The 16,575-nt window shown below is 47.2% G+C and overlaps 1 protein-coding gene across 5 annotated transcripts in view; it reads left to right on the top strand.

The window, feature by feature from the left end:
- Window positions 1–16,575, top strand: part of LOC122542112 (voltage-dependent T-type calcium channel subunit alpha-1I) — a 483,496-nt gene that overhangs the window by 394,725 nt on the left and 72,196 nt on the right. For all 5 annotated transcript variants that reach the window (XM_087978229.1, XM_087978227.1, XM_087978226.1 and 2 more), the window contains 2 exons: window positions 11,808–11,933; window positions 13,606–13,695. In XM_087978229.1, the coding sequence (XP_087834355.1) occupies window positions 11,808–11,933; window positions 13,606–13,695 (216 nt within the window). The remainder of the gene's footprint in view (window positions 1–11,807; window positions 11,934–13,605; window positions 13,696–16,575) is intronic.

The raw sequence follows: 16,575 nt of genomic DNA, 5'->3' as shown, positions 1-16,575 counted from the left end.
TGAACTGATCCTGCATCTTCTGCATTATACACAGAAATATCTGCTATTGTTCCTCCACAGTCATCCCTGCTAAGGTATTGCACCATTGAACTTTGGCCAGCTCCTCCCTCATAGCTCCATAGTTCTCTTTATTCAACAGAAGTACTGTCACTTCCGACTATACCCTCTCCCTCTCAAATTGCAGATTGAAGCTTAATGTATTATTGTCACTACTTCCCAATGGCTCCTTCACTTTGAGGTCTCTGACCAATTCTGGTTCGTTACACAATACCAGGTCCAGAATTGCCTTCTCCCTGGTCGGCTCCAGCACCAGCTGCTCTCAGAATCCATCTCTGAGGCACTCCACAAAGTCTCTTTCTTGAGGTCCAATACCATCCTGATTCTCCCAGTCTACCTGCATGTTAAAATCCCCCATAACAACTGTAGTAACATCTTTGCGACAGGCCAATTTCAGCAATGTGAAGTCTTCGGTCTTTTGGAAACTTCTATTCGACCTCCCAGTTCTTACAACCTCAGGATTATTGGAGACTAACGAAAGGAGATATTACAAAATCCTGATGTCACATGGGGAACGAGTGAAGGACTGAAATCTTTGTTTATGCAGTGGGAAGAGGAATTTTGAGTGAGTGCTGGGGGTGGGGAAGAAATCGAGCATTTACACAATAGCTCATCACACTCTCAGAACATCTCGAAACACTTGGCAGCCAGAGAATGTTTTTAAAATGCAGTCTGTGTTTTAAGACAAACACAGCCAGGGTTCCACAATCAGAAAATGAGTGGAATAAATACTTCATCTGTTGTGAATGTAGATTACATCAAATCACTGCTGGAATTTCACTTTGATCTCCACATCTCAAATGATGGAAATTAACACAATTAACAGTGCAAGTGTATAATCAGATGGGGAAACACTCATTGTCATTAGATAAACATCGACTTTTGGTCAGGCCATCTGAAAAATAGCCAACGCTGTCTGTCCATGCAGGAAAGTCCATGTTCCTTCGGACACACATTGAGTCAAAGGTGTGAGGTAAAAAGAAAAAAGTTAGATTTAAAAGTGCTTTCGATGAAAGATGTGGTTTTGAAGTTTGGTCACTGCTCTAGTGTAGGCTTTGTGGTGGTCCCGTTTCCTCAGTCCGTCAGCATCTCCAGCTCTGCCAATGTTTGATCCTCGTCCCTCGTTGCTTTTGGGAAGATGGGGGTGAGCTACCTTTTTCAACCGCTGCTGGCCCTGTGATGCCGAGACACCCACAATGCCCTTAGGGAGGGAATTCCAGGGTTTTCACTCAGCCATACTGAAGGAACAGTGATATATTTCCAAGTCAAGATTGTGTGCAACTTAAAGGGGAATTTGTAGGGGATTTTAGGGCTAGTTTTCATAACACAACCATCTTATTTACTCCTACAAATGGTCCAAAGCAATGATGGACAGTTGATTATTCTGTATTTCGGGCACTGTGGTGGCTCTACCTCCCATCATTAGCAGCTTCTCCTTTTCACTCCTGATGCTTCCGCCCTTTAAGCTGCTGCGGCATCAAATTCCCACACTCCAAGTCAGGAAGCTGTGGACAGGAGCTGTCTGGTAGCTGGCACCTCGCCGATCCAATGTTGCTGACCATAGTGATGGGTTTGGCCTCCCACTGATCATGGAAGCCCGCCCCTCTCCAGCCTGATTGGTGTCCGAAACAATCTCCCCTCCCTTGTGTTTTAAAGACTGTACTGACCGTAGTTTCAGTCAAAATGCACGTGCACCAACAGATCACTATTAACTCAATTTCCAGCCAATGTCTTGAATCTACCTTAAGTTTACCACTGAAGTTGGTTTATTCCCTTCTGTTCGTGTGACTAGGAAGTTCACAAGTTTCAGTCCTTTAATTCTTTCGACCCCTCTCTCCACCCTGAAAGCAAATCTCTTTGACCACACTCCTGGTTTCTCGCCAGAATATCTCCCTGTGTGACTAGGTGTCAACATTTCACTGTTTGTGCTCATGTGAGACATGTTGGAATGGTCTTTTATGTCCATGGCACTACATCAATGCAATCTATTGTTGCTAATGCAGAGTGAGTGTGAATGATTTGATGTTTCTAAGTATGTTAGTGACCAGGAGAATGTAGCAATTACTAAACAGCGAGAGCCCAGAGAATCATTTCCAGCACAGAAGCCAACTCGATGGCTTCCTCCATTTTGTTGGTCACTTGACTCAATGGTAATGGAGTCAGTTACTAATCTCATTGACCAATCCCTATCAGTGAGTGTACGGCAGACTCAGACATGAGGGTATACCCCACCTCGATGGGTCAGAGCTTTGGGAATCTCGCTGTAAAGTCAGCTGTCGAACACCAAATCACCAAAGATGCTGAAAATCTAAACCAGAGACAGTAGATACTCTAAAAACTCAGCAGGTCACACAGCATCACTGGAGAGAAGCCAAGTTAGTGGCTCTGTTTCTCTGTCCACAGATGCTACCTGACCTGTTGAGATTCACCAACAGTTTCTGTTTTTGGTTCAGCTTTCCAGCATCTGCAGTTCTTTATTTTATTTCAATGACGAGTTCCTGATCATCTTAACATCAGAACTGGTCAACCGAAAGGGTTAACCTTGTTTCATACTTCACACATACTTCCAGTCTTAGCCCCAAATACTTCCAGAAACACCCCTAAATACAAGCAGTACTTTCTGCTTTAGTCCAAAGTCTTCTGCAGGATGCACTACCAGTCGGCCTGAAGCCTCCAGTTTCCGGGGTGTCAGAGGCTGGGACAATGGCCCATGGGGTGTGTAGTGGAAGTCCCAATACACTGTCCTCTTTGGAGGGTGTCATTAACATGGACTGAGCACCTCACCGGCTCTGAAAGTCTCCGACTCTGAGTCAGAGTGTGTGGGAAGTTGAAATGCCATTACCTGAATAGTTACCCTCAATGTTACATCTAAGATCCTTGCCTAACTCCTTGGTTACTATCACATGATCCCCCTACAGTCAGACTGATCACACTACCTGCCCCTCCACCGATTACCCTACTCAACCAAGCATCCCCTCCACTTCTCTCAACTGCACCTCCTGACCCCAACCATAATACCCCCCCAATCTCACCCCCCACCCCCCCCACAACACGACCCAACTACATCCTGACCCAATCTCAGTACATCCTCCTGAATTGAGCGCAGCTCAAGAAACCGGCCCACTCCCAACTCTACCCCCCCTCCCCCACCCCCACACAGACGCACACACTCATGTCCCTCACCCATTCACTCCCTCAACCCCTCACCCTCTCACCCCTCATTCACTCACATCCCTCACCCCCTTCATTCCCTCTCACCTCCCCACCCCCTCATTCACACCCCTCACCCTCTCCCCCTCTCCCCCCACAGCTTCTCAACCCTTCACCCTCCTCATCCCCTCTCACCTCCCCTCCCCCTCATTCACATCCTCACTGTACATCTTATCACCCTACACCCTCCTCACTCTTTCATCCACGATGTTACATTCCCAATCGACCTTTAACCCTGTCGGACAGCAGCCTGTGGTTTGCCTCCCAGCATTGAGAGGAAGGGTCCTGATCTACTCTGTGCCCTGGGAACCCAGGGCTCAGCAAACACAGAAATGAGAGCTGAGCAAGACCTAGGCAGGGCAGAGTGGACAGGAGTGGCTATTCAACAATGATAGCTGTCCCTTGCTTTTAATTGCTTGGAAGATGTGGGTCATTACGTCCCCAATTACTCCGACACTGTGCCCCAAATTATTACCTTCTCAAAGTAATTTATCTTTCCTGAATTTGGATTTGATAACGCTGATTAACTTGTAACACCAAAGACTGAGTGAGTTGAGTGCTTTTCCCTGGAAATTGTAATTTCAATAAAAGTTCCTGCGATTTTCTGAAAGTTTGATGTAAGTAATGTTGGATGAGCAATATAAAATATCAATGAAGTGCTGTAAGAAAGGAATATCACTCTGGAGATTTACTAATGGACTGACTTGTTTAATGTTAAAAGCATCTGCCTGAATTCTCCAGCTCTAACCAGAGTCGCTAACTTCGAATAATGATCTCCTAAGATGTCCTCCAGATGTCCCAAGGTACATTCCATTCCACAAATTACTTTTGAAGTACAGTTACTGCTGAAATAGATGGAACGCTGACCCGCTCAGACACTGGCAGACTGTAGCAAGCCACTTGACCACATGAACTGCAGAGCCTCACAACGCTGGCTTAGCACCACACCCCTAAAGACAAACGTGGATGGCCAGTAATTCATCAATGATACAGACCGACCACTGCCCATTACTACCCTACTGTTGTTAGAATACCGAATGGACTCACAAACTCTTAGCATTCACCTGTACCTGTGTTTTTGCCGCTGTTTACCTACCATTTACTTATCTATGCTATTTAATTATGTGATCTGCCTGTATTGCTCGCAGGACAAAGGTTTTCACTGTGCCTCGGTACAAGTGACAATAAATTCAATTCAATTCAACCGCAAGTGGATTTTTTGAGATGCAAAGAACAACAAAGAATATCCAGGCCCCTTTAAACGAAATGTTTTGACTATTGTTAATTGCATGTTTGTACACACAGTAGAAAAGGATTCTTGTACACCCAGAGTGTACAGTAGGGTCATAGAGTCACAGAGATGTACAGCATGGAAACAGACCCTTCGGTCCAACCCATCCATGCCGACCAGATACCCCAACCCAATCTAGTCCCACCTGCAACCTGTCCCTTATATTGGTTCTGTGTCAAGAACAAGCTACTGAACTTCACCAATAAATAAATCAGCAAGTTTTGTTTTTAATTCACTCACTGGAAGTGGGGGTTGGTTGGCCCAGCATTTATTGCCCATCCCTCGTTGCCCCTTTGAGGAGGTGGGGGTGAGCTGCCTTCTTCAACCGCTGCAGTCCACCTGCTGTGAGTTGACCCACAATGCCCTGAGGGAAGGAATTCCAAGCTTATGACTCAGCAACACTGAAGGAATGGCGATGGTTTTCCAAGTCAGGATGGTTAGTGGCTCAGATGCGAACTTGCAGGGGGTGGTGTTCCCACGTACCTGCATAGGTTGGTCATAGGTTGGAAGGTGCTGTCTGAGGGTCTTTGGTGAATTTCTGCAGTGCATCCTGTAGATGGTACACACTGTTGCTACTGAGCGTTGGAGGTGGAGGGAATGGATTCTTGTGGGTGTGGCGCCAATCAAGCAGGTTGCTTTATCCTGGATGGTGACCTTCTTGAGTGTTTTTGGAGCTGCACTCACCCAGGCAAGTCACACTCCTGACTTGTGCCTTGTAGATGGTGGGCAGGCTTTGGGGAGTCAGGAGGTGAGTTACTCACTGCAGGATTTCCAGCCTCTGACCTGCTCTCACAGCCAATGTGTTTGCGTGGCTGGTCCAGTTCAGTTTCTGGTCAGTGGTAAAAGTGAAAAGCTGAGCAAGATGGTTCATCAGGGAGACAGTGGGACCCCAATTGGTTAGTGATATAAACTTAAGGTGATTAACCTAGGACAGGGAAATCAAAAGAAATCTCCTCAATCATGTGCCAGTGAGAAGGTGGAACTTAAGGACTCGACATGGGAGTGATCTATTGTAGATGCATTTAAGGGGAAGCTGGATTAATATATGAGGTAGGAGGGAATAAGTGAGTTATTCTGATAAAGTTAGGTGTCAAAAGGCTCAAGTGGAACATGAATATTGGCATGAACTTGTTCATTTCTTTCTTTCATGGGATGTGGGTGTCACTGGCAAGGCCAACATTTGTTGCCCATCTCTTGTTGCCCTTAAAACAAGTGGTTTGATTGGCCGTGTCAGAGGGCAGTTTATGAGTCAACCGCGTTGCTGTGAGTCTGGAGTTACGTGTAGGCCAGACCAGGTAGGAACAGGAGATCTCCCCCCTGCCTTAAAGGTAGCTTCCAGGTCACCATTACCGAGATTAGTTTTTATTAAGAGTTTGATGTGTAGTGACGGGACTTGAACACTGTCCCGGAACATTGAAAACACCAAAATCCTGGAGATCACAGTGGGTCAGGCGGCAAGCATGGAGAGAGAGCGGGCTAACATTTCGAGTCGAGATGACTCTTTATCAGAGTTCTGATGAAGAGATGTCTGAGCTTGAATGTTAGCTTGCTGTCTCAACGTGGATGCTGTCTGACCCACTGTGGTCTCCAGCATTTGGTGCTTTCAGTACAGGCTCCAACATCTGCAGTAATTTGTTCCTGAAGCATTGGTTTGAGTTTCTGCCTTGCCGACCAGTGACATTATCACTGCGCCATGGAAACCTGAAGCAAACTTTCATATCCATCCCCCTTCACAATAAACAAAACCCATTCCAGTTATCCTCTGAATCGTTTCATGTGACCTGCATTCCAACGTTTTGTTCTTTGTGTTATTATTGCTGTTAATAAAGCAATCCAGTATTTAAGCTTCATTAGCGGGGGCACAGAGTATCAGAGCAGGCAGTGTTATGCTGAACCGATATCGGACACAGGTTAGACCTCAGCTGGAGTACAGCACATAGTGCTGAGTATGTAAGGAGGATGTGAATGCTCTGGAGAGAATGCGGGAGCCATTTAGATTAGATTAGATTCCCTACGGTGTGGAAACAGGCCCTTCAGCCCAACAAGTCCACACTGACCCTCTGAAGAGCAACCCATCCAGATCCATTCCCCTACATTCACCCCTGACTAATGCACCTAACACTACGGGCAATTTACCATGGCCAATTCACCTGACCTGCACATCTTTGGGTAGTGGGATGAAACTGGAACACCCAGAGGAAACCCACACAGACACGGGGAGTACGTGCAAACTCCACACAGACAGTTGCCTGAGGGGGGATATTAAACCCGGGTCTCTGGCGCTGTGAGGCAGCAGGGCTAACCACTGAGCCACCATGCCACCCACTTAGTACAAGTTTTACAACAATAAATCCAGGGAAAAGAAACTTCGGTTATGAGGATAGATTTAGGAAGTTGGGACTGTTTTCCTTGGATAGGAAATGGATGAAAGGGAGTTTGGTACAAGTTTTCAAAACAATGAGGGAGTTTGAACAGAGTATGTCGGGAGATACTGAAACGCTGGTAAAAGGATTGAGAACCAGAGGATCAGATTTGAAGTGTTTTGCGACAGAAAGAAATGTGAGGGGAGAAAATCCTTATTCACCCATGAGTGGTTAGGCTCTGGAATGTACAGCCTGGAAGGGTGATGGAGACAGGTTTTCGAAAGGAGTCAGATAATTATTTAAATAAGAGCAATTTGTTGGATTACAGGGAAAAGGAATGTGATTGGTTTTAATTAAAATACCAAGAAGCCAAGACAGACATAATGGGGCCAAATATCTTCCTTCTACAATGTAACAATTCTGTGATTCAGCTACCATCACGTCCACATTATTCTGTACCTCACAGCTCTCCAGTTAAATCACATGTTGTCTTTCGGTTCTTCTTGCCAAAATGAACAAGTTTGCATTTCCCCACATCATACTCCCATCTGCACTGCACCCTTTTTTTTGCATACATTAACATAATGTGGAGAAAGTGAGGTCTGCAGATGCTGGAGATCAGAGATGGAAATGTGTTGCTGGAAAAGCGCAGCAGGTCAGGCAGCATCTAGGGAACAGGAGAATCGACGTTTCGGGCATTAGCCCTTCTTCAGAGAGCCTGAAGCGTGGAGAGATAAGCTAGAGGAGGGTGGGGGTGGGGATAGAGTAGCATAGAGTACAATAGGTCAGTGGGGGAGGAGATGAAGGTGATAGGTCAGGGAGGAGAGGGTGGAGTGGATGGGTGGAAAAGGAGCTGGGCAGGTCGGACAAGTCCGGACAAGTCAAGGGGACAGTGTTGCTGGAGGTTAGAAACCTGTGCCCACATCTCCTCCCTCATCTCCATCCAAGGCCCCAAAGGAGCCTTCCACATCCATCAAAGTTTTACCTGCACATCCACTAATATCATTTATTGTATCTGTTCCTCCCGATGCGGTCTCCTCTACATTGGGGAGACTGGGCGCCTCCTAGCAGAGCGCTTTAGGAAACATCTCCGGGACACCCGCACCAATCAACCCCACCGCCCCGTGGCCCAACATTTCAACTCTCCCTCCCACTCTGCCGAGGACATGGAGGTCCTGGGCCTCCTTCACCGCTGCTCTCTCACCACCAGACGCCTGGAGGAAGAACGCCTCATCTTCCGCCTCGGAGCACTTCAACCCCAGGGCATCAATGTGGACTTCAACAGCTTCCTCATTTCCCCTTCCCCCACCTCATCCTAGTTTCTAACCTCCAGCTCAGCACTGTCCCCATGACTTGTCCGGACTTGTCCGACCTGCCCAGCTCCTTTTCCACCTATCCACTCCACCATCTCCTCCCTGACCTATCACCTTCATCTCCTTCATGAGGAAAGTGTGTCCAGCAGGCTAAGATAAAAGGTAGGGAGGAGGGACTTGGGGGAGGGGTGTTAGAAATGCGATAGATGGAGGGAGGTCAAGGTGAGGGTGATAGGCCGGAGTGGGGTGGGGGTGGAGAGGTCAGGAAGATGATTGCAGGTTAGGAAGGCGGTGCTGAGTTCGAGGGATTTGACTGAGACAAGGTGGGGGGAGGGGAAATGAGGAAACTGGAGAAATCTGAGTTCATCCATTGTGGTTGGAGGGTTCCCAGGCAGAAGATGCGGCGCTCTTCCTCCAACCGTCGTGTTGTTGCCATGGTCTGGCGATGGAGGAGTCCAAGGACTTGCATGTCCTTGGTGGAATGGGAGGGGGAGTTAAAGTGTTGGGCTACAGGGTGGTTGGGTTGGTTGGTCCGGGTGTCCCAGAGGTGTTCTCTGAAACGTTCCGCAAGTAGGTCCTTGGACTCCTCCATTGCCAGACCATGGCAACACGACGGTTGGAGGAAGAGCGCCTCATCTTCTGTTTGGGAACCCTCCAACCACAATGGATGAACTCGGATTTCTCCAGTTTCCTCATTTCCCCTCCCCCACCTTGTCTCAGTCAAATCCCTCAAACTCAGCACCGCCTTCCTAACCTGCAATCTTCTTTCTGACCTCTCTGCCCCCACCCCACTCCGGCCTATCACCCTCACCTTGACCTCCCTCCACCTATCGCATTTCCAACGCCCCTCCCCCAAGTCCCTCCTCCCTACCTTTTATCTTAGCCCGCTGGACACACTTTCCTCATTCCTGAAGAAGGGCTTATGCCCGAAACGTCGATTCTCCTGTTCCCTGGATGCTGCCTGACCTGCTGCGCTTTTCCAGCAACGCATTTTCAGCTCTGATCTCCAGCATCTGCAGCCCTCACTTTCTTTTCCACTCATCAAACACAACGAAAGGAGGTGGTGGTAGTGAGGAATGGAGCTGCCCTGTGTTACTGGGTAATGCCAGGAGCTGAGCGCTGGCATGATGCTGACCAGATTCAGACACACATATGAGCAATCGAAGGCAATTGACAAAATGACCCAGATGGAAACAAGGATAAACTGTTTGACTCAGCAAGTGGTTCAAGTGGACTTCACTAGTTTCCTCATTTCCCCTCCCCCCCATCTTACCCCAGTTCCAACCTTCCAGCTCAGCACTGTCCTCATGACCTGTCCCACTTGCCAATCTCCCTTTCCATCTATCCACTCCACCCTCCCCTCTGACCTATCACCTCCATCCCCACCCCCATTCACCTATTGTACTCATGGCCACCTTCTCCCCAGCCCCACTCCCCACCCCCTTCCCATTTATCTCTCCACCCTGGAGACTCCCTGCCTTCATTCCTGATGAAGGGCTTTTGCCCGAAACGTCGATTTTCCTGCTCCTCGGATGCTGCCTGACCTGCTGTGCTTTTCCAGCACCACCCTAATCTAGACTCTGATCTCCAGCATCTGCAGTCCTCACTTTTGCCTAAGTGGTTAGGGTCTGGAGTGTACTCTCTGAGAGTGTGTGGGGGAGGCCGGTTCACTCAAGTCTTTTTGAGACAGGGTCAAATTATGATCTGAAAATGAACAAAGTGCAGTGTGACTGGGAGAAAATGAGAGAGGAGCAGTCAGTGCACTGTTCAGTCAGAGAGCCAGCACCGACCTAAGGGACCAAATGGCCTCTTGCTACTAATTCTCTGATTCCATGGGTGAACAATCAAACCGTGAGCTAGCTCACTGGAAGCAGGAGAGAAATCCGGATCTAATTATTCAATTGCACAGTTTAATTTAGAGATGTTTCTGTTTATTAATTACGCCTCTGAAAATGTTATCATCCTCACTTCTTAACATATTCATGACGCTGTTTGAAGATCTTCACAATTTAGTAAGTAATTGTCTTAATTATGAACTCCCCAGAGCATATCAGAGTTTGTTATCTGTTGTCACTGATGAATGCACTGTAAATTGAACAGGAATGGATTCTGCTATCGGTTTTGATTTTTCCACACTCCCACGTGATATGAGTTAGAGAATCGCATTAGAGCAATGATTATATTTCTGTTTAATTGAATAGGCTCCTGTTGTCAGACCTCTCCCCCAGACATTAATGACCACTCCCTCACTGCAGGAGGTTAATCGTCTATTTCCACAGGCTTCAGCACAATCCTGGGAAAGGTGTTGATGCTCAGGAAAGAGAGACATTGAGAGTTATCCTTGAGGTTTGTAAATGGGTAAAGAAAAGGAACAACCAAATTCAGTTGTGATTTCCAATCAGCTCAGGGTTAGGCTGTCTTGTCAGTATTGTTTGCGTAGGGACCTAACAGATGGTTGATGCTTGCAGTGAATTAAACAGATTTGCTGCAGAGTGGATCTTGTGTGATTAAACTTGACACCAAACTGGAGGGGAGAGCACACCTGAAACATCAGGACACCTTCTCGTTGTGTTTGCTTCAGACTCTTCCCATTTGCAGGACACCCTGGGAGTTGGCCCAGGGACAGGGATTAGTGTTGACGGGGTTACTGCCTGCAATGCAGGTGCAAATTCCATCTAAAACAGTAACAAAACAGAAATTGCTGGATAAGCTCAGCAGGTCTAGCAACATCTGTGGAGGATGAGATAGAGTGGACAGAGACAGCCTTTTTCCTCTGATGGTGATGGCTAGCACGAGGGGACATAGGATTAAATTGAGGGGTGATAGATATATGACAGATGTCAGAAGTGGTTTCTTTACTCTGAGAGGTGTAGGGGTGTGGAACACACTGCCTGCAACAGTAGTAGACTCACCAACTTTAAGGGCATTTAAATGGTCATTGGATAGACATATGGATGAGAATGGAATAGTGTAGGTTAGATGGGCTTCAGATTGGTTTCACAGGTCAGTGCACATCGAGGGTGAAACATCCGCTGTAATATTCAATGTTCTGTGGAGAGAAATCAGGGTTAACGTTTCGAGCCAAATGACCCTTCCTCAACTAAAGTAGGGTAGGTTTCGAAAGGGACTCTGCCTCATTGTTGTCCCACTCTAAACCATTTGTATATTGCAGGAGATGAAATCTTCCTCTGAAACCAGTAAATGCAGGACCTCACAACAAGTCAGGCAGCATCCACGGAGAGAGAGCAAGCCAACATTTCGAGTCTAAATGAGTCTTCATCAGAGCTAATCTTTCTCCTTGAGCCTTACTCTACACTTCTCTAAGACGTAGACTTTGAGACATGGTCATTTTTCTTATCCTTTGGTTTTCTCTTATTCACGCTGCTGTAGTTTTTTTTGAGGATCTGGCTTTGTAACCAAGATGGTGTCGCAGACTGGCAACACTTTTCACTGGAAATGATGTATTTCTGCACTTGAATACATGTGACAATAAATTCTAATTCTAACTATCTTGCTCTGAAGGGGATTGTACAAGTGCACCACTGTTAATACTGTGGTTTTTAACTCTTTCAGCTTTTCAAAGGCAAGTTCTACTACTGTCAGGGTCATGACACCCGCAATGTCACGAACCGATCGGACTGCTTGCTGGCTAACTACAGGTGGATCCATCACAAATACAACTTTGACAATCTGGGACAGGTAAGGATTCCTCCGTCAACAGCTAATCATCCTGGTGATTGAACAGCGTATCAGTAACTCTCTCTCGCTGGTGAGGAGGCTTTGATAGTGTCGTTACGCCCAGGAGATAGAAGCTCCTGGGTCACGCCCCATTGTTGGCGATGGGGAGGGGCATCCACGACCTGGCCAAGCAGCTTGACCTTTCCTAAGGGTAGGAGATCTTCCCAGTCAGTCGTTTGCAAACCTCTGTAGAACTTTTGCCGCGAGCACGGACCAGGTGCGAAAGAGCCTGTTCTTTGTTTTAAAGAGTTAATTCTAATTAAAAAGCGCAGCACAGACCCCAGTTTCTACTATTTCCTTCTGGACTTTTCCTGGTCGAGAAGTCAAGAAGGAAGAATCCAGCTCCTTCCTATTCATAGGGAGAGACCCACCATCAAATCAAACAGAAGAGCCAATTTCCACACTGTAGGAAATCAAATTTAATCTAATCATTAAAAAAAAAATCCAGAAGCAACATTACTTGCCTGGCTGGGTAGACCCCAATTCATTTCCCCAAACGATATGCACGGCTCAGTGGTTAGCACTGCTGCCTCATGGAGCCTGGTTCGATTCCACCCTCAGGCAACTGTCTGTGTGGAGTTTGCACATTCTCCCCGTGTCTGCGTGGGTTTCCTCCGGGTGCTCCAGTTCCCTCCCACAGTCCAAAGATGTGCAGGTCAGGGTGGATTGGCCATGCTAAATTACCCATACTGCTCAGGGATATGCAGGTTAGGGTGGATTGGCCATGCTAAATTACCCATACTGCTCAGGGATATGCAGGTTAGGGTGGATTGGCCATGGGAAATTCCCATTCGTGCTCAGGGATGTGCAGATTAGGTGGGTTAGTGTGTTTTGATTTGGGCCGTGCCAACTGAGATCGGAAGAGACTAGCCTCAGCTGCTGTGGTTTCATGTAGCCACTGACTGACCAAGCAGTGACCCCCTGCAAAGGATTAGGGAACTGGATGGCTGTCCTCTTGGTGAGAGAACGCTGTAAGGTCGGAGGTTAGAGTAGAACTAAAGAAGTAAAGATTGGAAAGGACATTATCCACCATCAGGAAATCTACATAAAAGGAATGAATATTTGAGTTCAATGGTACCACACGGGGGGGGGGGAATGGTTTTGAAAAGGGAGAAAAAAGGACACCGAAAAATCTTTAAACCTGCAGAGTGAGGCAATGTAATTGTGGTGAAAATGAGAATGAAAGGACAGTAACAAGTTGGAGTGAGACATGGTTAAATATGCCGGTAAGAAGGAGCTTAAACAAGGAACAAAATTGTCTGTCAATCATAGCACTCATTTTTCAGCCAAGGATGGTTACATGAGGTTTCTCCTCAGTGTTCATCTTGTTGTCCTGACAAAGGGTCACTGGGTTCAAAAAGGGAACTGTTTCTCTCTCTGCACATGGCCTGCTGAGTTTCTCCAGCACTTCCTGGTTGTGTCCCCACCATTTACTCACCTTGTTGGTCAGCTGACTCCAATCAGCCCACCCCTTTATTCCAAATAGATTGGACTGAGTTGACCTATGAACAAGGGATGAGTGAGTTGGAGTGGATAATGCCTCTCTGAACATCCCAACGTACTGATGTTGTCATGATGTGATCTGTCACCTTGGCCACCATTTACAGGAAGTGTCCTTGTCCCCTCTCTGCAGGCTCTGATGTCACTCTTTGTGCTGGCTTCGAAGGATGGTTGGGTCAACATCATGTACCACGGGCTGGACGCAGTCTCCATTGACCAACAGGTAAAGACTCCCCTGCCTCTGCATTAACAGGGTCCCCCCTTAATGGCATTTGTGCAGCACCTTTCGTATGACCTTAGCACCCTCTCCAAAATACTTCACAGCCAATCAGGTACTTCTCAAAGTGTAGACACTGGTGTAATGTAAGAAACGTGGCAGCCTATTTGTGCACAGCAAGATCCCACTGTCTGATAATGGTCACATAACCATGGTAACATCTTCTGATCAGTACTGAGTGATTGGTAGGGGGATGAATGTCTCCCAATTCCTGAGGGTGAACACCCCTGCCCATTTTTGACATCTGTCAGGGGGACCGTCCATACCCACCCAGAGATTAACCATGCCATTGGTTTACCATCTGATCTGGAAGGTGACACTGGGAGTTGAACTTAAATTTTGTTGAGTTTACAGTGTGGCACTTTAAATTGTAACAGGTCAAAATGCTAAACATTGAGACCTCAGGACAGTCACTGGGCTCGGAAGGTGGTGATGAGGCCCATTGTGGTGTAGTGGTAGTGTCTCTACCTCCAGGCGAGGAGACCTAGGTCCAGGTCCTGCCTGTTCTAAAGGCTGACATTTCTGCCCGGGGTGGCACAGTGGTTAGCACTGCTGCCTCAAAGCGCCAGGGACCCAGGTTCAATTCCTGCCTCAGGCGACTGTCTGTGTGGAGCTTGCACATTCTCCCCGTGTCTGCGTGGGGTTCCTCCGGGTGCTCCGGTTTCCTCCCACAGAGCAAAGATGTGCAGGGTTAGGTCAATTGGCCACGTTAAATTGCCCGTGGTGTTCAAGGGTGTATAGGTTAGGTGCATTAGTCGGGGTAAATGTAAAGTAATTACATTTGAGTCTGGGTGGGATATTCTTTGGAGGGTCAGTGTGGACTTGTTGGGCCGAATGGCCGGCTTCCACACAGTAGGGATTCAATGAAATTCTGTGAAAACTACCTGTAAGATGGTAAAGACCACGTGCTGTCAGGATATCACTGAATACTTGTTCTCAGAAAGTGGGCTACATTGGGAAAGGCTGGAATTTAATGCCCATCCCTAATTGCCTCTTGTGAAGACGGTGATGGGTACATCTTTGTGAACTGTCTTGCAGTCTGTGTGGTGTGGTGACACCCCAGTGTTGGGAGGGAGGGAGTTCCAGGTTTTTGACCCAGCAAGGCGGAAGGGATAGGGATATATTTCCAAGTTGGGATGGTCGTGGGTCTCAGAGGAGAACTGCAAAGGTGGCGGTTCCTTCAGGTTGGTCGAGAATGTGGGTCTCAGGGAGTTCCACTTGTAGCTGGTCTGTCATCACTGGCAGAGAGCTCACTATATGAGGCATTGCCAGTCAGGTCAGGCATTCATGGGCACTGAGCTAATTACTCCCTATCTCTGTCACTGCCTCCAACCCCACAACCCTCTAAGGTCTCTGGCACATACTCATTACTCACATTTCTATCACTCCACTGTCATGAAGCTGCCTTGACTCTAAGCTCTGGAATTCTCTCCTTAAACCTCTGCACATTTCTCTCCTGCACTAAAAGGTTGCCTTTAAAACAAGACTTTGGGAAACCATCCTAATATCCCATTAAGTGGCTCTGTGTCAGATGTTGCCTGATAGACAGCAATGATATATATGAGAGAGCTCCTGTGGAAAGCCTTGAGATGTTTTACTGTGTGAACAGAATGATATAAATGCACATTGTTAATCAGAAGAGTGCTGAAAACAAACTGCAAAATATAGATGACATTAAAAGATATTTTGACCAATATGATTAAATAGGCTTCTTAACTGGGCTAATTTGTATCTATAACAGCACTGTCAGCTTGAGTAATGGCAGCTTTGGACGGATGCATTGCTCTATTGCAATGACATTGTTGGTCCTTCATTAAAATGGAAAAAGTCTTATGACAGATGGATAACGCATAGGGTTATAAAACTAATTAAGTCATGAAATGGATCTTGTAAATGGGCTGAAAGGTTTAACTTTCTTGAAGACTGAAATAGATGTGCAAGCTGGATTACATCCAAGAAATGGTACACACACTCACACACTCACACACTCACACATATCCACACTCACACACTCATCCACACACACACACTCGCACGCACACACACTCACACACTCACACTCACTCGCACGCACACACACTCACACACACACACTCAAACACACACATCCACACTCTCAGACTCATCCACACTCTCACACTCATCCACACACACACACACTCACACACCCACGCATCCACACACACACACATCCACACACACATCCACACACACCCACAAACTCACACACACACTTCCACACACTCACACACACACATCCACACACTCACACTCACACAAACATACACACACACGCACACACACACACTCTCACATGCACACTTACACACTCACACACACACTCACACACACACTCACACGCACACTCACACACACACACACTCACACACACACACTCACACACACACACACTCACATGCACAGACACATACTCACACACACTCACACGCACACGCACACTCACACACACACGCACACTCACACGCACACACACACACTCACACACACACACACTCACACACGTACACACACTCACACACTCACGCACACACTCACACACGCACACTCACACACGCACACTCACACACACACACTCACACACACTCGCATGCACACACACACTCACACACTCGCATTCACACACACACACTCACACACACTCACACACACACACTCACACACACTCACACACACACACTCACACGCGTGCACACACACACACACATACACATTCACACACACTCACACACACACGCACACACACACATCCACACACTCACACACACTCGCGTGCACACACACACACATGCACACACTCACACACAC

Source organism: Chiloscyllium plagiosum, unplaced genomic scaffold (assembly GCF_037043375.1).
Source record: "Chiloscyllium plagiosum isolate Xiang-an unplaced genomic scaffold, Cpla_swu_hap1 HiC_scaffold_33, whole genome shotgun sequence".
Lineage (NCBI taxonomy): Eukaryota > Metazoa > Chordata > Chondrichthyes > Orectolobiformes > Hemiscylliidae > Chiloscyllium > Chiloscyllium plagiosum.
Note: the sequence above shows the minus strand (reverse complement) of the source record. Positions and strands in the feature narration are given on the sequence as shown.